The 23745-nt window shown below is 63.9% G+C and overlaps 3 protein-coding genes and 1 long non-coding RNA gene across 9 annotated transcripts; 2 read left to right on the plus strand and 2 right to left on the minus strand.

Moving 5' to 3' along the window:
• The first annotated feature begins 2124 nt into the window (after nucleotides 1–2124).
• VSIG8 (V-set and immunoglobulin domain containing 8) lies at nucleotides 2125–11628 on the plus strand. Its single transcript, XM_053967042.1, has 7 exons — nucleotides 2125–2173; nucleotides 4259–4434; nucleotides 6909–7107; nucleotides 7961–8125; nucleotides 9193–9315; nucleotides 10571–10724; nucleotides 11457–11628. Exons 1-7 carry the CDS (start codon nucleotides 2125–2127, stop codon nucleotides 11626–11628), a joined length of 1038 nt encoding a protein of 345 aa, XP_053823017.1.
• Nucleotides 11629–13961: 2333 nt separating this feature from the next.
• On the plus strand, nucleotides 13962–18006 carry CFAP126 (cilia and flagella associated protein 126). Its single transcript, XM_053966741.1, has 5 exons — nucleotides 13962–14084; nucleotides 14416–14480; nucleotides 15939–16016; nucleotides 16107–16277; nucleotides 17608–18006. Exons 1-5 carry the CDS (start codon nucleotides 13988–13990, stop codon nucleotides 18004–18006), a joined length of 810 nt encoding a protein of 269 aa, XP_053822716.1. The 5' UTR covers nucleotides 13962–13987.
• Nucleotides 16561–17063, minus strand: LOC128801297 (uncharacterized). Its single transcript, XR_008435165.1, has 3 exons — nucleotides 16982–17063; nucleotides 16680–16902; nucleotides 16561–16628 (listed from the first exon to the last, which is right to left on the minus strand). It is a non-coding gene; the product is annotated as an uncharacterized LOC128801297 (long non-coding RNA).
• Nucleotides 18007–18477: 471 nt separating the features above from the next.
• On the minus strand, nucleotides 18478–22792 carry SDHC (succinate dehydrogenase complex subunit C). Of its 6 annotated transcripts, none has more exons than XM_053967085.1 (6): nucleotides 22734–22792; nucleotides 21291–21309; nucleotides 21164–21182; nucleotides 20992–21117; nucleotides 20594–20780; nucleotides 18478–19089 (listed from the first exon to the last, which is right to left on the minus strand). In XM_053967085.1, the coding sequence occupies exons 1-6, from the start codon at nucleotides 22780–22782 to the stop codon at nucleotides 18938–18940; spliced, it is 552 nt and encodes a 183-aa protein (XP_053823060.1). In that variant the 5' UTR covers nucleotides 22783–22792; the 3' UTR covers nucleotides 18478–18937. The 6 variants fall into 6 exon arrangements, with proteins under 6 accessions (XP_053823060.1, XP_053823061.1, XP_053823059.1 ...); XM_053967086.1 differs by having other exon boundaries at nucleotides 21291–21332; XM_053967084.1 differs by having other exon boundaries at nucleotides 20992–21033; nucleotides 21076–21182; nucleotides 21268–21332.
• Between the last annotated feature and the right edge of the window lie 953 nt (nucleotides 22793–23745).

Genomic DNA, 23745 nt, shown 5'->3' on the forward strand with positions numbered 1-23745 from the left:
CACGTGCCCGGCCGGGCCCCGTTCCCAGCAGGGCCGGACTGGGAGCGGGGACGGGAACTGGAGCAGTTCATGGCCCCGGGGCCGGGGTTTGGCCCCGCCGGGACAGCGGCAGAGCCGGCCCGGGCGGTCCCGGAGCGGCCGGAAGGGCCGAGCGGGGCCGCGGGGCAGAGCCGGGCCGGGCGGGGCCGGGCCGGGCACGGAGCTGGGCACGGGGCTGGCACCGGAGCGGGGACACGGCACTGAGGGGGGACATGGCATGGAGAGGGGACACGGCACAGAGAGGGGGGACACGGCACTGAGGGGGGACATGGCACGGAGTGGGGACATGGCAGAGGGGGACATGGCACGGGGTGGGGACATGGCACTGAATGGGATATGGCGCAGAGGGGGGATATGGCAGAGAGGGGACATGGCATGGAGAGGGGACACGGCACAGAGAGGGGGGACACGGCACTGAGGGGGGACATGGCACGGAGAGGGGACATGGCACGGGGTGGGGACATGGCACTGAAGGGGGATATGGCATGGTGAGGGGGGCACAGCACAGGGATGGGGTCACAGCACCAAGAGGGGGTCACACACTGGGCTGGGGTCACTGTCCCATGGCGGGGACACAGCACAAACAGGGGTCACAGCCCGGGGTGGGGTCACAGCCACCCCAGGACAGGACCAGGGACATCCATCCCAAGTGGGCGCTGGCACCCCAGGGGCACATGGCACATGGGTGACAGCGTCTGCATGTGCCCATGTCCCCGTGTCCCCATGTCCCTGTGTGTCCCTGTGTCCCCACATCCCTGAGTCCATGATGTCCATGTCCCCATGTTCCCATGGTCATGGTGTCCATGTCCCCATGTCCCCATGTCCCTGTGTGTCCCCATGTCCCCATGTCCCCGAGTCCATGGTGTCTATGTCCCTGTGTCCCTGTGTCCCTGTGACCCCATGTCCCCAAGTTCATGATGTCCATGTCCCCGTGTCCCCATGTCCCCATGGTCATGGTGTCCGTGTCCCCGTGTCCCCATGTCCCTGTGTGTCCCCGTGTCCCCACGTCCCCGAGTTCATGGTGTCCATGTCCCCGTGTCCCCATGGTCATGGTGTCCATGTCCCCGTGTCCCTCAAGGGACAGGCCCGTGGCATCCTCAGTGTCTTCCCTCAGGGCCTTCCCACGGGGCTGAGCCCCCCTGGTGTCACCCACTGTCACATGTCCCTGTCCCAGCTCCTCCATCCGTCACTGTCCCAGCTCCTCCATCCCTGCCATGTCCCTGTCCCCATGGGTTCCATCCCGTGCCATGTTCCATCCCCACCATTGTCCTTGTCCCCAGCACTTCCATCCAGTGCCATGTGTCACTGTCCCAGCTCCTCCATCCCTGCCATTGTCCTTGTCCCCAACACCTCTATCCCTGCCATGTCCCTGTCCCCATGGGTTCCATCCGGTGCCACGTGTCACTGTCCCAGCTCCTCTATCCCTGCCATGTCCCTGTCCCCATGGGTTCCATCCGGTGCCACATGTCACTGTCCCAGCTCCTCCACCCCTGCCATGTCCCTGTCCCCGCTGACCGTGGCCCTGTCCCTGTCACTGCCACACCACCACGTCCCTGTGAGTGACCGTGGGCCCGGTGGGTGCCATGGTGCCCACGCTGCCAGCGCGCCGCGGTGCCCGCCGGCCGAGGGGCAGGTCCGGAGGAGGGACCTGCTGCCTCTAAACCCCCGCTCCAACCACACCTTTAAGCCCTTCGAGTCCTGCTCCAAGCCCAAAATCCTCTCGGGACCCGCGGGGCCGAGCTGCCACCTCCGGCCAGCGGTGCCTTTGTCCCACTGTCCCCACTCCGTGCCCCGCTCTCGGGCTGTCCCCCCGGTGTCCCCCCGGTGTCCCCCCGGTGTCCGGCCGGGGTCCGGCGGGCCGGGCGCTGCCTAATTAGGGGGTAGGAGCGGAGCAGGGCGGCAGCCACGCACAGCTCGGAGCCACTCACTCATCCCACAGGAATCCTCCCCACGGGGAGGAGCGGCCCCGGCCCAGCGCCTAAAAGGGCCCCGCACGGGCCGGGTGCCCTCGGAGCCTCGGAGCCTTCCTGCGTCCTCCTCCTCCTCCTCCTCCTCCTCCTCCTCCTCCTCCGCGGCCGCAGCGCCATGGCAGGGCACGGCGCCAGCCTGCTCCTGCTGCTCGGGGTCCTGCCAGGTAGGATCCCGGCCCCGCGGCTCCCGGGGATGCTCCGAGCCCCGGGGCGGAGCGCGGGACGCGCCCGCGGTCACACCCGCGGTCACACCCGCGGCCACCGCCGGGGTCCTGTGGGCACGGCAGGTGGCACCGAGCCCGGGGGGGGACAGCACCGAGGGGACCGGGACCCACCCGGGACATCCCCGCGGGCGCCCGGTGTGGGAGATGCGACCCGCGGGTGGGGGCTGCAGGTGTGGGGTCGGGGGCTGCAGGTGTGGGGTCAGGATCTGCAGGTGTGGGGGGTGGGGGGATGCAGGTGTGGGGTAGGGGGATGCAGGTGTGGGGTCAGGGGATGCAGGTGTGGGGTCGGGGGATGCAGGTGTGGGGTCAGGAGCTGCAGGTGTGGGGTCAGGGGATGCAGGTGTGGGGTCAGGATCTGCAGGTGTGGGGTCAGGATCTGCAGGTGTGGGGTCAGGGGATGCAGGTGTGGGGTCGGGGGCTGCAGGTGTGGGGTCAGGGGATGCAGGTGTGGGGTCAGGGGATGCAGGTGTGGGGTCAGGATCTGCAGGTGCGGGGTCTTTGGGGCTGCCAGGTGTGTCAGGGCACAGGTTTGGGGTTCTTGTGCTGCAGGTGTGGGGTCAGGGGTCTCGGGGCACAGCTTTGGGGTGCCATGGGTGTGGCACACCTGTCCCTGCAGCCCAGAGTTTGGGTTCTGCCAGGTGTGGGGTTCAAGGCGTGTCAGGGCACAGGTTTGGGGTACGATGGGTCCCTGTGCCCCACTGATGAGGCGCTGCCAGGTGTGGGGTCAGAGGGTGCCACCAGGTGTGTGGGGACACGAATCTGGGGACCCTGCACCCCACAGGTGGGAAACTGCAGGTGTGGGGTTCAAGGGGTGTCAGGGCACAGGTTTGGGGTGCGATGGGTCCCTGCTTTGGGGGCTTCAGGGTGTGGGGTCAGGGGTGTCGGGGCACGGCTTTGGGGTCTGCCGGATCCCTCTGGCCTGTCCCTGCTCCCCACACCTGGTGTCACCCCCTGACCCCAGTTTGGGGGCTGCAGGTGTGGGGGTGTCGGGGCACAGCTTTGGGGTGCGATGGATCCCTGCCCCCTGTGGGTCAGGGGCCACAGGTGTGGGGTCAGGGATGTTGGGGCACAGATTTGGGGTCCCTGCGTCTCATCCCTGCTCCGCGTGGGTCAGGAGACACAGGTGTGGGGCCGTGGGGTGCTCTGGGTGCCGTTTTGGGGAGTGACAGTGCCATTTCAGAGATGACAGTGCCATTTTAGGGGGTGACAGTGCCATTTTGAGGGGTGACGGTGCCATTTCAGGGGGTGACAATGCCATTTCAGGGGGTGACAATGCCGTTTATGGGGCTGACAATGCCATTTCGGGGGGTGACAGTGCCATTTCAGGGGGTGACAATGCCATTTCGGGGGGTGACAGTGCCATTTCAGGGGGTGACAATGCCATTTCAGGGGGTGACAATGCCATTTCGGGGGGTGACAGTGCCATTTCAGGGGGTGACAATGCCATTTCAGGGGGTGACAGTGCCATTTCGGGGGGTGACGATGCCATTTCGGGGGGTGACGATGCCATTTCGGGGGGTGACAGTGCCATTTCAGGGGGTGACAATGCCATTTCAGGGGGTGACAGTGCCATTTCAGGGGGTGACAGTGCCATTTCGGGGGGTGACGATGCCATTTCAGGGGGTGACAATGCCATTTCAGGGGGTGACAGTGCCATTTCGGGGGGTGACAGTGCCATTTCAGGGGGTGACGATGCCATTTCAGGGGGTGACAATGCCATTTCAGGGGGTGACAATGCCATTTCAGGGGGTGACAGTGCCATTTCGGGGGGTGACGATGCCATTTCGGGGGGTGACGATGCCATTTCGGGGGGTGACAGTGCCATTTCAGGGGGTGACAATGCCATTTCAGGGGGTGACGATGCCATTTCAGGGGGTGACAATGCCATTTCAGGGGGTGACAGTGCCATTTCAGGGGGTGACAATGCCATTTATGGGGGTGACAGTGCCATTTCAGGGGGTGACAATGCCATTTCAGGGGGTGACAGTGCCATTTCGGGGGGTGACGGTGCCATTCTGTCCCCAGCTCTCCTCGTGGCCGTCAGGATCAACGGCAAGGGCCGGGAGGTTCTGTACCTGGCCAAGGGCGACTCGGTCAAGCTGGGCTGTCCCTATGTCCTGGAGCCCGAGGACAACGGCCCCCAGGGCGTGGGGATCGAGTGGATCCAGATCACGCCCGAGAGACCCAGCCCCGAGAACGTGGTGAGGGGCTCGGGACCGCCGCGAGGGGCTCGGGGGCTGGGGGGGCACGGATGGAGCGGGTGGAGCTCAGCCCAGCGGGCGGGGACACGCGGGGACAGACAGGGACAGAGGGGGACAGAGAGGGACAGAGGGGGACAGAGAGGGACAGAGGGGGACAGAGGGGGACAGAGGGGGACACACAGGGACAGAGAGGGACAGAGGGGGACAGAGGGGGACAGAGAGGGACAGAGGGGGACAGAGAGGGAGAGAGGGACACACAGGGACAGAGGGGGACAGAGAGGGACAGAGGGGGACAGAGGGGGACAGAGAGGGACAGAGGGGGACAGAGGGGGACAGAGAGGGACAGAGGGGGACAGAGAGGGAGAGAGGGACACACAGGGACAGAGGGGGACAGAGAGGGACAGAGGGGGACAGAGGGGGACACACAGGGACAGAGGGGGACAGAGGGGGACAGAGAGGGACAGGCAGGACAGGGAAGGTTGGGAAGGGGAGGGAAGGACCGGACAGGGTCTGGAAATGCTGGGATGGGAAGGATGAAGTGGAACAGGCAGGGACAGACAGGACAGGGAAGGTCGGGAAGGGCAGGAAAATACCAGGCAAAGTCTGGAAATGCTGGGCAGGGCAGGGAGAGACAGGCAGGATTTGGCAGGACAGGCAGGGACAGGGAAGGAGCAGACAGGGACAGGCAGGGACAGGAAGGGACAGGGAAGGTTGGGAAGGGCAGGGAAGGATCAGACAGGGTCTGGAAATGCTGGGATGGGCAGGGTGAAGTGGGACAGGCGGGGACAGACAGGACAGGCAGGACAGGGAAGGGACAGGCAGGGAAGGATCAGACAGGGTCTGGAAATGCTGGGCAGGACAGGGACAAGCAGGACAGGAAGAGACAGGCAGGGACAAGCAGGACAAGGTGGGATGGGATGAGATGGAGCCCAGCTGAGGAGGCAGGGACAGGCAGGACAGGGAAGGGACAGGCAGAGTCTGGAGGGATGAAGCAGGACAGGCTGGGATGGGATGGGATGGGATGGGATGGGATGGGATGGGATGGGATGGGATGGGATGGGATGAAGCCCAGCTGAGCAGGTCGGACAGGCAGGACAAGCAGGACAGGGAAGGTCTGGATGGGCAGGAAAGGAGCAGGCAGGGACAGGCAGGGACAAGCCAGAGGGACAGGCAGGGCCAGGCAGGACAGGGAAGGTCTGGCAGCGTCTGGGAGTGCCAGTCTGGGACCAGGCTGGGCTGGGCTGGGCTGGGCTGGGCTGGAGCTCAGCCAGGGACGCAGGGACAGGCAGGGAAAAACAGGGACAGGCAGGGAAAAACAGGACAGGCAGGGACAGACAGGGAAAAACAGGGACAGGCAGGGAAAAACAGGACAGGCAGGGAAAGGGACAGGCAGGGACAGGCAGGGACAATCAGGGACAATCAGGGACAGGCAGGGACAGAGGGGACAGGAAAGGACCAAGCAGGGACAGGAAGGGACACAGATGTCCAAGGAGGGCAGGGAATCCCCAGGACAGACAGGACAGGGAAGGACGAGCAGGGAGAGGCAGGAAAGGAGCAGGCCCAGGCAGGAACAGGCAGGCCCAGAGCTGAGCCTAACCCTAACCCTAACCCTAACCCTAACCCTAACCCTAACCCTAATGCTTACCCTGACCCTAACCCTGACCCTAAACCAAACCCTAACCAACTTTAACCCTAAACTAAACCCAAACCGAACCCTAATCCTAACCCTAATCCTAAACCAAACCAAAGCAAATTCTAACCCAAAAACATCCTCTAGCCACAACCCCAACCCCAACCAACCCAAACCCAACTCAACCCTAATGTAAACTCAGCCCAAGCCCTAACCAAACTTAACCCTAACCCAATGCAAACCCTAACCAACCTAAACCCACACAAACCAACCTTAACTCTAACCCAAACCCAACCCAACCCCTAAACCAACCCTAACCCAACCCCTAAAACCCAACCCAACTCCTAACCCTAATCAATCTTAACCGTAACTTAAATCCAACCCAATCTTAACCCGAACCTAAACCCAACCCAACCCCTAACCCAACCCAACACTAAACCTAACCAATCTTAACCCCAACCCAACCCCTAACTCAGACCCCAAACCCAACCCAACTCCTAACCTTAACCAATCTTAACCCTAGCCTAAACCCAACCCAACCTTAACCTAACCCAAACCCAACCCAACCCAACCCAACTTTAACCCTAACCTAAACCCAACCCAACCCTAACCCAAACCTAAACCCAACCCAACCCAACTTTAAGCCTAAACTAAACCCAACCCAACTCCTAACCCAAACCAACCCAACCCCTAACCTAAACCCCAACCCAACCCAAACCAACTTTAAGCCTAACCTAAACCCAACCCAACTGCTGACCCAAACCAACCCTAAACCCAACCCAGACCCCAACCCCGGCCCCGCCGCGTCCCCAGGGCCGCGCTGATGCCATCCCCGTGTCCCCAGTTCCTGTCCTACCAGGACCACCACGTGAACTACGGCAGCTCGGGGCTGCAGGACCGCGTGGCCTTCGTGCAGACGGACCCGGGCCAGCGCGACGCCTCCATCCGCGTGGCCGACCTGCAGGAGAGCGACACCGGCACCTACCAGTGCCGCGTCAAGAAGAACACGGTGGCCGTGCACGAGGTCATCGTCACCGTGCAAGGTGAGGGCGCCCCCCGCTGTGGCCCCGGTGTCACCTGTCCCCTCCCCGCCCCGCGCCGAGGCGGCGTTGGTTCCTTGTGGTCACGCTGCGTCTGCTGGTGGCACCGGTGGCGTCACCTGTGCCCCTCTCATGTGGCCTCTGGTGGCACTGAGAGTGTCCCCTGTCCCACTCCCAAGTCCCCTTCCTGGTGGCCCCTGGTGGCACTGACAGTGTCACCTGTGCCCCTCTCATGTGGCACTGACGGTGTCACCTACCTGTCCCTCTCATGTGTCCCCTGTGCCCTCTCATGTGGCACTGACGGTGTCACCTGTGCCCCTCTCATGTGGCACTGACAGTGTCACCTGTGCCCCTCTCATGTGGCCCCTGGTGGCACTGACAGTGTCACCTGCCTGCCCCTCTCATGTGGCACTGATGGTGTCACCTGTGCCCCTCTCATGTGTCCCCTGTCCCACTCCCAAGTCCCCTTCCTGGTGGCCCCTGGTGGCACTGACAGTGTCACCTGTGACCCTCTCATATGGCACTGACGGTGTCACCTACCTGTCCCTCTCATGTGGCACTGACGGTGTCACCTGTGCCCCCCTCATGTGGCATTGACAGTGTCACCTGTGACCCTCTCATGTGGCACTGACAGTGTCACCTGTGCCCCTCTCATGTGTCCCCTGTCCCACTCCCAAGTCCCTTCCCGGGTGTCCCTGTCCCCTCGGCCATCCCCGGCACTGTCCCCATTCCCCCTCCCGGCTGTCCCCTCTCTGTCCCTTGTCCCCCGCTCCCCTGGGCTGTCCCCGCCGCTGTCCGCGGTGTCCCCTGGCGGTGTCACCGGTGTCCCCTGACGCTGTGCCCGGTGTCCCAGCAGAGAAGCCGGCGGCCCCGCAGTGCTGGAGCGAGGGGGAGCTGATCGAGGGGGGGTCGGTGCTGCTGCGCTGCTTCAGCCGGGGGGGCACCGCGCCCCTCTCCTACCAGTGGGCAAAGCTGGCCGAGGGCTACGGGGGGGGGCGCCTGCCCTCGGGCGCCCTGCAAGGTGGGTCAGGGACCCCTCGGGGGGGCACAAAGGGGATTTGGGGGGGGTCCCTTCCCTCGGGCGCCCTGCAAGGTGGGTCAGGGACCCGGGGGGGGCACAAAGGGGATTTGGGGGGTTCAGAGGGAGTTCAGGGGGTCCCTGCCCTCGGGCGCCCTGCAAGGTGGGTCAGGGACCCCTCGGGGGGGCACAAAGGGGATTTGGGGGGGGTCCCTTCCCTCGGGCGCCCTGCAAGGTGGGTCAGGGACCCGGGGGGGGCACAAAGGGGATTTGGGGGGTTCAGAGGGAGTTCAGGGGGTCCCTGCCCTCGGGCACCCTGCAAGGTGGGTCAGGGACTTCCCTGGGGAGTCGGGAGGGGATTTGGGGGGTTCAGGGGGTCCCTGCGCTCGGGGAACCCCCAAGGTGGGTGAGGGACCCTCCAAGGGGGTCTCAGGGGCCTCAGGAGGGGATTTGGGGGCCCTGGCCGGGGGTGCACGGGGGGGGGAGGGGGTCCGTGTGTCCCCATCTGTGTGTCCCCATCTGTGTGTCCCCATCTGTGTGTCCCCGTGTCCGTGTGTCCATGTCTGTGTCCCCATGTCCCTGTCCGTGTGTCCATGTCTGTGTCCCCATGTCCCTGTGTCCATGTCTGTGTCCCCGTGTCCGTGTGTCCATGTCCATGTGTCCGTGTGTCCATGTCTGTGTCCCCGTGTCCCTGTCTGTGCGTCCCTGTGTGTCCCCATGTCCGTGTGTCCATGTCTGTGTCCCCGTGTCCGTGTGTCTATGTCCATGTGTCCGTGTGTCCATGTCCCTGTCCCCATGTCCGTGTGTCCCTGTGTGTCCCCATGTCCGTGTGTCCCTGTGTGTCCCCATGTCCGTGTGTCCATGTCTGTGTCCCCATGTCCCTGTCCGTGTGTCCCTGTGTGTCCCCATGTCCGTGTGTCCCTGTGTGTCCCCATGTCCGTGTGTTCCTGTCCCTGTGTCCCCCTGCGTGTCCCTTTCCCTGCGTGTCCCTCTGTCCCCCCGCCGTGTCCCCGCTCCCCCTCCCCGTGGGGCGCGGGTGGCACCGAGGTGACAGTGCCACCTGTCCCCAGGCCGTGCTCCGGGTGACCTCCTGATCCGCAGCCTGACCGTGGCCCACGCTGGCACCTACCAGTGCCGTGTCACCAACCGCGTGGGGTACTCGGTGTGCCAGCTCAACCTGAGCCCCGGGCCCCGTGAGTGACACTGGGGACACTGGGGGGACACTGGGGGGACACAGGATGGCACCAGGATGTCTCAGGTGCCAGGGTGTCCCAAGGGTGGCTCTGGGTGGCACCAGGGTGTCACTGGGCTCCAGGCTGGCACTGGGGTGGCTCTGGGTGGCTCTGGGTGGCACTGAGTGGCTCTAAGCTGGCTCTGGGTGGCTCTGGGGTGGCTCTAGGTGGCACTGAGTGGCACTGGGTGGCACTGAGTGGCTCTGGGTGGCACTGAGTGGCACTGGGTGGCTCTGGGTGGCACTGGGTGGCTCTGGGTGGCACTGAGTGGCTCTGGGTGGCTCTAGGTGGCTCTAGGCTGGCTCTGGGTGGCTCTGGGTGGCTCTGGGGTGGCACTGGGTGGCTCTGGGGTGGCTCTAGGTGGCTCTGGGTGGCACTGAGTGGCTCTGGGTGGCTCTGGGTGGCTCTGAGTGGCTCTGGGGTGGCTCTGGGGTGGCTCTAGGTGGCTCTGGGTGGCTCTGGGGTGGCTCTAGGTGGCTCTGGGTGGCTCTGGGGTGGCTCTAGGTGGCTCTGGGTGGCACTGGGTGGCTCTGGGTGGCACTGGGCTGGCTCTGGGTGGCTCTGGGTGGCTCTGAGTGGCTCTGGGGTGGCTCTAGGTGGCTCTGGGTGGCTCTGGGTGGCTCTAGGTGGCACTGAGTGGCTCTGGATGGCACTGGGGTGGCTCTAGGTGGCACTGAGGTGGCTCTGGGTGGCACTGGGTGGCATTGGGGTGGCACTGAGTGGCACTGAGTGGCTCTGAGTGGCTCTGGGTAGCACTGGGTGGCTCTGGGGTGGCTCTAGGTGGCTCTGGGTGGCACTGAGTGGCTCTGGGTGGCTCTGGGTGGCACTGTGTGGCTCTAGGTGGCTCTAGGTGGCTCTGGGTGGCTCTGGGTGGCATTGGGGTGGCACTGAGTGGCTCTGGGTGGCACTGAGTGGCTCTGGGTGGCTCTAGGCTGGCTCTGGGTGGCACTGGGCTGGCTCTGGGTGGCTCTGGGTGGCACTGGGCTGGCTCTAGGTGGCTCTGGGGTGGCTCTAGGTGGCTCTAGGCTGGCTCTGGGTGGCACTGGGCTGGCACTGGGTGGCTCTGGGTGGCACTGGGCTGGCTCTAGGTGGCTCTGGGGTGGCTCTAGGTGGCTCTAGGCTGGCTCTGGGTGGCACTGGGTGGCTCTGGGTGGCACTGGGTGGCTCTGGGTGGCACTGGGGTGCCCGGGCAGCCGGCGGAGGCCGGCGGTGACAGGCTGTGTCCCCACGGCAGGCGGGCGCCAGGCTGGCATCATCGTGGGCTCCATCCTGGGCTCCCTCCTCCTCCTCAGCCTCCTGGGGCTGCTCATCTGGGCACTGATCGCCCGCTACCAGCGCAAGGAGTGCCAGCGCGCCTGCAGCGACTGCAGGTGGGCACCGCGGGGTGGCACGGGGTGGCACTGGGCTGTACTGGGCTGTACTGGGCTGTACTGGGCTGTACTGGGCACCAGTGACTGGCACTGGGCTCTGATGGGCACCGCTGGGTCCAGTGGTCACCCCTGGGCGCTACTGGGCACAGCTGGGGACAAACGGGCACCACTGGGTGGCACTGGGTGGGTGGCACCAACTACGGGGGGGTGCCAGGGGGACACCAAGGGTTCTGCTGGTGCCACCAGGCACAGGGGGTGGCACAGGGTCACCAAGGGGCACCAATGGGTGCCACCAGGCACAGGGGTGGCACAGGGTCACCAAGGGGTGCCAGCAGGTGCCACCAAGCAGAGGGGGTGGCACTGATGGTCACCAAGGGGCACCAATGGGTGCCACCAAGCACAGGGGTGGCACAGGGTCACCAAGGGATGTCCGCGGGTGCCACCAGGCACAGGGGTGGCACTGATGGTCACCAAGAGGTGCCCACGGGTGCCACCAGGCACAGGGGGTGGCACTGATGGTCACCAAGAGGTGCCCACGGGTGCCACCAGGCACAGGGGGTGGCACTGATGGTCACCAAGAGGTGCCCACGGGTGCCACCAGGCACAGAGGGGCACCGGGGGCGGTGACAAACCCCCCCCCCCCCCCGGGTGCCACCCAGCCCCGCGGGGCGCCCGGCGGTGCCACCTGTCGCCCTGACGCGGTGTCGCGGGGCTGTCCCCGCTTTGTGGCAGGAGCAGCACGGGTGGCACCATGCCCCGGCCCTGCACGGCCTGTGCCCACCACTCCTACTCGCCGCATGGCATCAGCTACATGCAGTGCCAGCACGGCGACGGCGACGAGCGCGCGGCCGCGCTGCTCTGCAACGAGGGCATGCGCCACCAGGTCACCTGTCCCGCGCTGTGACACCGCGGCCACCCCCGGCTGGCACCGCGCGGGGCCACCGCGGCGACAGCGGCGACAGCGGCGACAGCGGCGGCGACAGCGACAACGACAGAGACAGCGACAGCGACAGAGACAGCGACAGAGACAGCGACAGAGACAGCGACAGCGACAGAGACAGCGACAGCCAGCCCGCCCAAGTGACGGCAGGAGCGGCTCGCACCGCCCGGAAAAGCGTCAAAATCCTACAAAATCCCTCTCGAAATGGCACCAAATCCTACAGAACTCCCTCCGAAATGGCACCAAATCCTACAGAACTCCCTCCGAAATGGCACCAAATCCTACAGAATCCTACAGAATTCTCTCCGAAATGGCACCAAATCCTACAGAATTGCCTCCGAAATGGCACCAAATCCTACAGAACTCCCTCCGAAATGGCACCAAATCCTACAAAATCCCTCCAAAATGGCACCAAATCCTACAAAATCCCTCCGAAATGGCACCAAATCCTACAGAATCCTACAGAACTCCCTCCGAAATGGCAAAAAATCCTACAGAATTGCCTCCGAAATGGCAAAAAATCCTACAGAATTCCCTCCGAAATGGCACCAAATCCTACAGAATTCCCTCCGAAATGGCACCAAATCCTACAGAACTCCCTCCGAAATGGCACCAAATCCTACAGAACTCCCTCCGAAATGGCACCAAATCCTACAAAATCCCTCCGAAATGGCAAAAAATCCCACAAAATCCCAAAAAATTCCCTCCCCGGAGCTCCCTCTCGGAGCCACCGCGGCGACAGCGACAGCGACAGCCAGAGCCAGCTCGCACCGCCCAAAACCCCCTAAAAAGCCTCAAAATCCCACAAAATGCCCCAAAATCCCCTCCCCGCCCCCTCCCCCCCCTCGCTCCGCTATCCCCTGGTTTTGTTGCTTTATTTTGGGGTTTGGCCCCTTTTTTTACAGCCCCCCCCCCCCAGTTCCCATTCCCAGTTCCCCCAGTTCCCATTCCCAGTTCCCCCAGTTCCCATTCCCAGTTCCCATTCCCAGTTCCCCCAGTTCCCATTCCCAGTTCCCATTCCCAGTTCCCATTCCAGCCCCCCCCCGCTGTCATTGTCACCCGCTGTCGCCCGCCCCGCCCCAAAAGCGGCTCCGTCCCCACGTTTGGGATTTTTTTGGGGTTTATTTTTGGGGCCGGGAATTGCGGTTGGGAACGAGAAACGAAAGAAAAACGAACCCAAACCAAGGGGAAAATAAAGAAAAAAAAAGGGAAAAAAGGGAAAAGGAAAAAAAGGAAAAAGGAAATGGAATAAAATTGAGTGAATTGAGAGCGGGAGTGGCGTGACAGGGGACAGGGAGGGGACAGAGGGGAGGGGACAGGGATGGGGACAGAGGCGACAGAAATGGCGAAAGGGATGGGGACAAGGATGAGGAGGGGACAGAGGGGACACGGATGGGACGGAGGGGACAGGAGGGGACAAGCCGGGCAGGACGCTCCAAGCCAAGGATGCCCGGCGTGTCCCCAGAGGCGACACCCGTGTCCCCAAGCCGCCCCTCTCAGCAGCCGGAGGTGGCTTCTGTCCCCTCCCCAGGGGGACACGGGGCTGAGGGGACACGGGGGTGAGGCAGGGAACAGAGGACGTGTCCTTGTCCCCTCCTGTCCTTATTCCCTGCCCCTTCGTGTCCCCTCCTGTCCCCATCCCTATCCCTGTCTCCATCCCTGCCCTCATTCCCTGCCCTTGTCCCTTTGTGTCCCCTCCTGTCCTTGTCGTGTCCTGTTCCTGCCCCTGCCCCCATCCCTGTCCCTTCGTGTCCCCTCCTGTCCCCATCCCTGTCCCCTCCTGTCCCTGTCCCTTCGTGTCCCCTCCTGTCCCCATCCCTGTCCCCTCCTGTCCCTGTCCCCATCCCTGTCCCTGTCCCTGTCCCTTCGTGTCCCCTCCTGTCCCCATCCCTGTCCCCTCCTGTCCCCATCCCTGTCCCTTCCTGTCCCCATCTCTGTCCCCTCCTGTCCCCATCCCTGTCCCCTCCTGTCCCTGTCCCTGTCCCTGTCCCTGTCCCTGTCCCTGTCCCTCTGTGTCCCCTCCTGTCCTTGTCCTGTCCCCATCCCTGTCCCCATCCCTGTCCCCTCCTGTCCCTGTCCCTGTCCCTGTCCCTCTGTGTCCCCTCCTGTCCTTGTCCTGTCCCCATCCCTGTCCCTCCGTGTCCCCTCTCTTGTCCCCATCCCTGTCCCCTCTCTTGTCCCCATCCCTGTCCCCTCTCTTGTCCCCATCCCTGTCCCCTCCTGTCCCCATCCCTGTCCCCTCCTGTCCCCGTCCCGGGACCCGCCCAGGAGGGGGCGGAGCCGCATAGGAGGCGTGGTCAGGAAAGGGGCGGTGCGTTCGGCGATGACGTTTTTTGGCCCCGCCCCCCCGCGGGTGCCCGTGCCGGCCGCCAGGGGGCGCGCGCGCGGCGGTTGCCGGGCAACGAAACATGGCGGGGCAGGTGGGGGAGGGGGGAAACGGGGAAAAATGGGGGGAAAAATGGGGAAAAATGGGAAAAAAGGGGAAAAAAAGGGGAAAAAAGGGGAAAAAAAAGGGGGAAAAAGGGGAAAAAAAAGGGGGAAAAAGGGGAAAAAAAAGGGGGAACAAAGGCCGGAAGAGGTGGGAGGAAAAGAGGGGGCGAAACGGGGGGAGAGAAAGGGAGATCAAAGGGGGGATGGGGGAGAAAAGGGCGAAAAATGGGGGGGGGGATGGGGGGACAAGGGGGACACAGGCCCCGGGGGTCGCGGGGAGGGGCCCGGGGGGGCTCTCAGCGGGAATCTCCCCCTCCCCAGTACGAGGACGCCTTCAGCCCCCCCCGCCTGCGGTGCTGGACCGTGCCCCGCCCCCCCCCCCGAAGGTACCCCCCGACCTTGGCCTGGACCCCCAAAACCCCGACCTGGAGGGGGGGCCTTGACCCCCCCCCCCCCCCGGACCCTGACCGGGACCCCCAGACCCCATCTCAGGACCCCCCCCAAACCCCACTCCTGGACCCCCAAACCCTTCCCTGTGTCACCGGGACCCCCAGACCCCTCCATGATGATACAGGAACCCCCCAAAATCCCGCCACAGGACCCTCAAACCCACCCCAAGACCCCCGAACCTCCTCCCAGGACCCCCAAACCCCTCCCAGGACCCCCCAAACCTCCTCCCAGGACCCTCAACCCCACCCCAAGACCCCCAAACCTCCTCCCAGGACCCCCAAACCCCTCCCAGGACCCCCAAACCTCCTCCCAGGACCCCTAAACCCCACCCCAAGACCCCCGAACCCCACCCCAGGACCCCCAAACCCCTCCCAGGACCCCTAAACCCCACCCCAGGACCCCCAAACCCCTCCAGGACCCTCAAACCCCAACCCAGGACCCCCAAACCTCCTCCCAGGACCCTCAAACCCCACCCCAAGACCCCCAAACCCCACCCCAAGACCCTCAAACCTCCTCCCAGGACCCCCAAACCCCACCCCAAGACCCCCAAACCCCACCCCAGGACCCCCAAACCTCCTCCCAGGACCCCTAAACCCCACCCCAATACCCCCAAACCCCACCCCAAGACCCCGAACCCCACCCCAGGACCCCCAAACCCCACCCCAGGACCCCCAAACTCCTCCCAGGACCCCCAAACCCCACCCCAGGACCCCCAAACCCCTCCAGGACCCCCAAACCCCTCCCAGGACCCCCAAACTCCTCCCAGGACCCTCAAACCCCACCCCAAGACCCCCAAACCCCACCCCAGGACCCCCAAAACTCCTCCCAAGACCCCAAACCCCACCCCAGGACCCCCAAACCTCCTCCCAGGACCCCTAAACCCCACCCCAAGACCCCGAACCCCACCCCAGGACCCCCAAACCCCACTCCAGGACCCCCAGACCTCCTCCCAGGACCCCCAAACTCCTCCCAGGACCCCCAAACCCCACCCCAGGACCCCCAAACCTCCTCCCAGGACCTCCAAACCCCACCCCAAGACCCCCAAACCCCACCCCAGGACCCCCAAACCTCCTCCCAGGACCCCCAAACTCCTCCCAGGACCCCCAAACCCCACCCCAGGACCCTCAAACCTCCTCCCAGGGCCCTCAAACCCCACCCCAAGACCCCCAAACCTCTTCCCAGGACCCCCAAACCCCACCCCAGGACCCCCAAACCTCCTCCCAGAACCCCTAAACCCCACCCCAAGACCCCCAAACCCCACCCCAAGACCCCCGAACCCCACCCCAGGACCCCCAAACCTCCTCCCATGACCCCCCAAACCCCTCCAGGGGCCACCAGCCCCCCCAGGCCGGTCGTGACCCCCCTCCCCACGTGCCCTGACCCCTCGCCCCCAGCTCCCCGCCCCGCGCCCCCCGACCCCGTTCATCGCCAACGACCGGGGCCACCTCCTGCCGCACGTGCGGCGCTCCCAGGTGAGCCCCGGGGGCGTTCCGGGGGGCACCCCCCGCTCCCGGGGGGGGGCACCGGCACCGGGGCCACCCCCGCGCTGTGCCCGGCCGCAGGTGTCGCCGTGGGGCACCTTCCTGGGGACATGGGACATGCCAGCGCGGATCCCCCCGGCCCGCCTGGACCTGAGCGCCCGCCAGCCCCGCGCCGCCGCCCGCCTGGCCCGGGAGCGGCCCCCGGGCCTGAGCACGGCCTGCAACGGCCTCCGCACCCGGGTCACCGGCAAGGTGACACACCTGGGACACCTGGGACACGGGGACACACCTGGGGACACACCTGGGACACACCTGGGACACACCTGGGGTACACAGGGACAGCCCCCAGTCCTGCAGAGAGCCTGCAACGGCCTCCGCACCCGGGTCACCGGCAAGGTGACACACCTGGGACACACCTGGGACACGGGGACACACCTGGGGACACACCTGGGACACACCTGGGACACACCTGGGGTACACAGGGACAGCCCCCAGTCCTGCAGAGAGCCTGCAACGGCCTCCGCACCTGGGTCACCGGCAAGGTGACACACCTGGGACACACCTGGGACACGGGGACACACCTGGGACACACCTGGGGCACACCTGGGACACACCTGGGGACACCTGGGACACGGGGGACACACCTGGGGACACCTGGGACACACCTGGGGTACACAGGGACAGCCCCCAGTCCTGCAGAGAGCCTGCAACGGCCTCCGCACCCGGGTCACCGGCAAGGTGACACACCTGGGACACCTGGGACACGGGGACACACCTGGGACACACCTGGGGTACACAGGGACAGCCCCCAGTCCTGCAGAGAGCCTGCAACGGCCTCCGCACCCGGGTCACCGGCAAGGTGACACACCTGGGACACCTGGGACACGGGGACACACCTGGGACACACCTGGGGCACACCTGGGACACACCTGGGGACACCTGGGACACGGGGACACACCTGGGACACACCTGGGGTACACAGGGACAGCCCCCGGGCCTGAGCACGGCCTGCAACGGCCTCTGCACCCGGGTCACCGGCAAGGTGACACACCTGGGGACAGCTGGGACACCTGGGGACACCTGGGACAGCTGGGACATGGGGACACACCTGGGGACACCCCGAGGACACACCTGGGGACACCCCGAGGACACATTGGGGACACCCCCGGGGCTCGGGGAGGGGCAGGGAGTGGCACAGAACAGTCGGGAGAGGGGACAGGGGGACATGGGGACAGGGATGGGGGATGTGAGGAAAAAGGGGGGACACAATTTTGGGGGTGTGGGGATAAAGGGGACATGGGGACAGGGACATGGGGATGTGGGGACAGGGGTGTGGGGATAAAGGGGACATGGGGACATGGGGACAGGGATGGGGGATGTCAGAATGGGGGGACACAATTTTGGGGCTGTTCCCACCAGGAGGCAGCTCCCGGTGCTCCCGGCCACCCCAAAGCCAGGCCTGGCCCCGGCTCCGGGGGGGGGATCCGGACCCCAAAGGCAGCAGCTCCCCCCTTTTGGGGGGTCCCCACCCCATTTCCCCTCCCTGGGGACCCCCCTGACCCCCCCTCCCTCCATCCCACAGCTGCAGAAACCCTGGGACACGGAACCTTCTGGAAAGGAGCAGGGGGTCCCAGCGGGGGCCCTGTGGCCCCAAACCCTGGGGACAACCCTGAGGGGGGACCCTGTCCCCAAAATCCCCCTGGGGGGGGACCCTGTCCCCAAAATCCCCCTGGGGGGGGACCCTGTCCCCAAAATCCCCCCTGCTCCGGGCCCCCCCCCAGCTCCTGAGCCCCTGGAGGTGGCTCTGCTGTCATTGTCCCCTCCCCTGGGGACAATCCCCCCCCCCCCCCCCAATCCCATCTTTTCCTCCCCTCAGGGGGGCTCAGGAGGGTCTGGGCCCCCCCACCAAAAAAAAGGGGGAAATAAAGGCTGGGAAATGCAGGAAATCCTTGGAATGAGCCCAAATCCATGCGGGGTTTAGGGTTCGGCCCTGCTCCCTCCCCCTCCTCCCTGGTCCCAGGGGAGGATTCTTAATTGGGAAATTAATTGGGGATGGGATTGGGATGGGAAAAAAACCCTCACCCCCCCCCCCCCGCCCCCCCAAAATCCCAACCAGGAGAAGATTTTCCCCCAAAAATCCTGGATTTTACCAGCAGGATTCCTCCCTGCACGGAGCTGGGGCAGGAACTGGGGATGGGGCGGGAACCCCAAAAAAAACCCCTAAATCCACCCAAAAAAAACCCTAAATCTACCCCAAACCCTTCTCCAAAGGTTAAAAATCCCCTAAACCCGACCCCAAAACCCCCTGCTCATCCCTGCTCCCGCAGGAGCTGCAAATTTGGGGTTTTTTCCCCACGTTTTTCCACGCCGGGCTCCTCTGGGGAGCAGCAATTCCCCAAATCCCAGAGGAGAATCCCATTCGTGGCTGTGGGACAGGGGAGGGACACGGGGCTGGAGGATCAGAGCTGCTTTATTCCCCAGGGGACAGGTGACAACACCTGAGGTGACAAACCCCTCCCCGCCGGGAAAACCCGCAAAACCGGGGATTTCCCCCCCCCAAAATTGGGCTGAGTCACGGGATTCCCACGGGATTGAGGACCCCGAGCGGTGGCAGCGGGGTGGCAGCGGGGTGGCAGCGGGGTGGCAGCGAGATGTCACCTGTCACCCCCCCCCACCCCGTGGGGCGCTGCCTCAATGGAGCTCCTTGTCCCGCTGCGATCCCACACGCGGCCGCCCCGTTCCCAATCCCACTCGTGGGGACACAGATCCCGCATTGTCCCGGCCTCGGGGACACCGGGGGACACCGGGGGACACCGGGGGACACGGAGCGCTGCTGCGGGGGGGGGGGGGGGGGGGGTGGGGCAGGAGGGGCAGCTCTGCTCATCCCGGGATTTTGGGGAGGGGGGGAAGCGTCACCTTCCCCGAGAGTGGGCGGGAATGGCCGGAATTCCGGGAATTGTCACAGCGCGGCCAGGCCGGCGGAGGAGAGCAGGGTCAGGGCCAGCACCAGCAGCCCCGACTGGGTCACCTGCGGCAGGCGCAGCCCCTTGCCCAGGTCCCAGGCCTGCGGGCACGGAGGGCACAGCGGTGCCACCCTGTCCCCCTGCCCAGGTCCCTGCCAGGGGACACGTCCCCAGGACTTGGGGAAGCTTCCCGCCGTGTCCCCCGCTCCCGCTCCCTTCCCTGCTCCCTGTTCCCTTTTCCCATTTCCTCTCCCCTTTCCCGTCCCTTTATTCCCATCCCCTTTTTCACATCCCCTCTCCCCCTTTCCCGTTTCCCATCCCCTTTTTCACATCCCCTCTCCCCTTTCCTTTCCCACTTCCATCCCCACTTCCCACTCCCTTTTATCCCACTTCTCACTCCCTTCCTCCTTCCCATCCCCTCTCTCTCCTCCTTTCCCCGTTTCCCCCCCTCACCCCTGATCCCTTTCCCACCCCCACCTCCATCCTCACTTTCCCCTCCCCTCTCCTTTCTCCATTTTCTCTTCCCATTCCCTTTCCCTCCCAGCTCCCCGTTCCCCACTCCCCATTTCCCACTTCCATCCCAGTTCCTGCTCCCTTCCCATTTCCCCCTTCCAGCCCTTCTCCCCTCATTCCATCCCCTCTCCACACTCCCATTCCCATTCCCACTCTCCCCATTCTCATTATTCCCATTCCCATCCCTCTCCCCATCCCCATTCCCATTATTCCCATTATTCCCATTCCGATTATTCCCACTCTCCCCACTCCCCATTCCCGTTATTCCCATTATCCCCATTCCCATTATTCCCACTATTCCCATTATTCCCATTATTCCCATTATTCCCATTATTCCCATTATTCCCATTCCCATTATTCCCACTCTCCCCACTCCCGTTATTCCCATTATCCCCATTCCCATTATTCCCATTATTCCCATTATTCCCACTCTCCCCACTCCCGTTATTCCCATTATCCCCATTCCCATTATTCCCATTATTCCCACTCTCCCCACTCCCCATTCCCGTTATCCCCATTCCCGTTATTCCACCCCTGAGCCCTCCCCCGGGGTGCCCCGATCCCAGTTCCAAACTGGGAGCACTGGGATGCTCCGGGATCCCTCTGCAGTTCTGTGCCGTTCCCAAAAATCCCCCCTGATCCCGAGGGGCCCGGGCAGGGGGGGACGTCCCAGTGCCACCCCCTGTCACCCACTGTCTCCAGTGCCACCCTCTGTGACCCACTGATCCCAGTGCCACCCCCTGTCACCCACTGTCCCCAGTGCCACCCCCTGTCACCCGCAGTCCCTGGTGCCACCCCCTGTCACCCACTGTCTCCAGTGCCACCCTCTGTCCCCGGTGCCACCCCCTTTGTCACCCACTGTCCCCAGTGCCACCCCCTGTCACCCACTGTCCCCGGTGCCACCCTCTGTCCCCAGTGCCACCCCTTGTCACCCACTGTCCCCGGTGCCACCCTCTGTCACCCCCTGTCACCCACAGTCCCCAGTGCCACCCCCTGTCCCCAGTGCCACCCCCTGTCCCCAGTGCCACCCCCTGTCACCCCCTGTCCCCAGTGCCACCCGCTGTCCCCAGCAGGGCCACGCCAGGCGCTCACCAGGTGCCGGATCCCGTTCCAGGTGTGGTAGGACACGGGCAGGGCCAGCAGGAACTTGGCCGAGCAGACGAGGGCGGGGCCCAGGCTCAGGGCACGCACCTGAGCCAGGTAATGCGGGAAGTGCTCCGGGAGCAGGAGAGAGGCCAGGGAGAACAGGGACACACCTGGGAAACAAACGGGGATACACCTGGGGAACGGGGATACACCTGGGAAACAAACGGGGATACACCTGGGGAACGGGGATACACCTGGAGAACAGGGACACACCTGGAATGGGGACAGGGATACACCTGGAAAACAACCAGGGATACAACTGGAATGGGATGGAACCCCAGGGAGAACAGGGATACACCTGGGAAACAAACGGGGATACACCTGGGGAACAAACGGGGATACACCTGGGAAACAAACGGGGATACACCTGGGGAACGGGGATACACCTGGGAAACAGGGATACACCTGGGAAACAAACGGGGATACACCTGGGGAACGGGGATACACCTGGGAAACAAACGGGGATACACCTGGGGAACAAACGGGGATACACCTGGGAAACAAACAGGGATACACCTGGGAAACAGGGATACACCTGGAATGGGGACAGGGATACACCTGGAAAACAACCAGGGATACAACTGGAATGGGATGGAACCCCAGGGAGAACAGGGATACACCTGGGAAACAAACGGGGATACACCTGGGGAACGGGGATACACCTGGGAAACAAACGGGGATACACCTGGGGAACAAACGGGGATACACCTGGGGAACAAACGGGGATACACCTGGAATGGGGACAGGGATACAACTGGAATGGGATGGGACACACCTGGGAGAACAGGGGAAAATCTCAGGGATGGAGAAAATCCCCGGGGTGGAAAAATTCAAATGGAAAAAACTCAGGGAAATGGGGATGGGAAAAACAGGGATGGGGAAAAAAACAAAATGGGGAAAAAAACAGAAATGGGGAAAAAAACAGAAATGGGGAAAAAAAACGGGGACAGGGAAAAAAAACGGGGACAGGGAAAAAAAACAGGGATGGGGAAAAAAACAGGGATGGGGAAAAAAACAGGGAAGGGGAAAAAAACAGGGAAGGGGGGATTTTGTGGGGGAGTTTTGTGGGAGTTTTGCAGGGATTTTGGGTGAATTTGAGGGGGATTTGGGGAGGATTTGGGGAATTTTGGGGCGCTGGAGAAGGCAGAGCAGAGGCTCCCCAGGAAACCGCCCAGCTGTGGCAACACAGGGGTGCCCCCAGGTGTGCCCAGGTGTCCCCCAGGTGCCCCCAGGTGTGCCCAGGTGTCCCCCAGGTGTCCCCAGGTGTGCCCAGATGTCCCCAGCTGTCCCCAGGTACCCACAGGTGTCCCCAGATGTCCCCAGGTGTCCCCAGGTGTCCCCAGGTGCCCCCAGGTGTGCCCAGGTGTCCCCAGGTGCCCCCAGGTGTGCCCAGGTGTCCCCAGGTGCCCCCAGGTGTCTCCAGGTGTCCCCAGATGTCCCCGAAGTGTCCCCAGGTGCTCCCAGATGTCCCCAGGTGTGCCCAGGTACCCCCAGGTACCCCCAGGTGTCCCCCAGGTGCCCTCAGGTGTCCCCAGGTGTTCCCAGATGTCCCCCAGGTGTCCCCAGGTACCCCCAGGTGTCCCCCAGGTGCCCCCAGGTGTCCCCCAGGTGTCCCCCAGGTGTCCCCAGATGTCCCCAGGTACCCCCAGGTGCCCCCAGGTGTCCCCAGGTACCCCTGAAGTGTCCCCAGGTACCCCCAGGTGTCCCCCAGGTACCCCCGAAGTGTCCCCAGGTGTCCCCAAGTGTCCCCAGATGTCCCCAGGTGTCCCCAGGTGTCCCCCAGGTACCCCTGAAGTGTCCCCAGGTGCCCCCAGATGTCCCCAGGTGCCCCCAGCTGTCCCCAGGTGTGCCCAGGTGTCCCCAGATGTCCCCAGGTACCCCCAGGTGTCCCCAGGTACCCCCAGGTGCCCCCAGCTGTCCCCAGGTGCCCCCAGCTGTCCCCAGGTGCCCCCAGGTGCCTCCAGGTGTGCCCAGGTGTCCCCAGGTGCCCCCAGGTGTCCCCAGCTGTCCCCAGGTGCCCCCAGGTGCCCCCAGGTGCCCCCAGGTGTCCCCCAGGTGTGCCCAGGTGTGCCCAGGTGCCACCCACCGAGGCTGAGGGCGACGCCGGTGCCGCGGTGGCTGATGGACATGGCCATGGGCAGCGACCACCTGGAACAGAATTGGGGCTGGGGTCACCCCAAAACCCAGGGCAACGGGCTGGGGGGGGATTGGGGTGGTCTGGGGTGAATTTGGGGAAATTTGGGGTGAATTTGGGGGATTTTGGGGTGAATTTGGGGGATTTTGGGGTGAATTTGGGGGTGAATTTGGGGGATTTTGGGGTGAATTTGGGCGATTTTTGGGGTGAATTTGGGGTGAATTTGGGTGATGTTGGGGTGAATTTGGGGGATTTGGGGGATTTTGGGGTGAATTTGGGGATTTGGGGGTGAATTTGACAGATTTTGGGGTGGTCTGGGGTGAATTTGGGGGATTTTGGGGGATTTTAGGGTGGTCTGTGGTGAATCTGGGGGGTTTGGGGGTGAATTTGACAGATTTTGGGGTGGTCTGGGGTGAATTTGGGGGGGTCCTGTGATGGATTTGGGGGTCCCAGGGGTGATCTTTGGGGTGATTTTGGGGTGCCCAGGTTCATTTGGGGTGGATTTGGGCCTCCTGGGCTAATTTTGGGGTTTCTGGGGAAGTTTCCAGGGCGATTTTGGGGTTTCCCAGCTGTTCTCAGGGTCCTTTGGGGTGGTTTGGGCTCATTTGGGGTGATTTGGGATAGTTTTGGGGTGGTTTGGCCAGTTTTTGGGGTGATTAGGGCTGTTTTAGGATGGTTTTGGGGTGATTAAGGCTGGTTTTTGGGTGATTAGGGCTGGTTTCGGGGTGGTTTGGCCAGTTTTTGGGGTGATTAGGGTTGTTTTAAGATGGTTTTGGGGTAATTGGGGCTGTTTTAGGGGGGTTTTGGGGTGATTAGGACCAGTTCAGGGTGGTTTTGGGGGTGTTTTGGGGTGTTTTGGGGTTCCCTGGCTGCTTTTGGGGTGTTTTGGGGTGTTTTGGGGTTCCCTGGCTGGTTTTGGGGGTGATTTTGGGGTTCCCTGGCTGGTTTTGGGGGTGATTTTGGG

The sequence above is a fragment of the Vidua chalybeata genome, chromosome 29 (genome assembly GCF_026979565.1).
Source record: "Vidua chalybeata isolate OUT-0048 chromosome 29, bVidCha1 merged haplotype, whole genome shotgun sequence".
Lineage (NCBI taxonomy): Eukaryota > Metazoa > Chordata > Aves > Passeriformes > Viduidae > Vidua > Vidua chalybeata.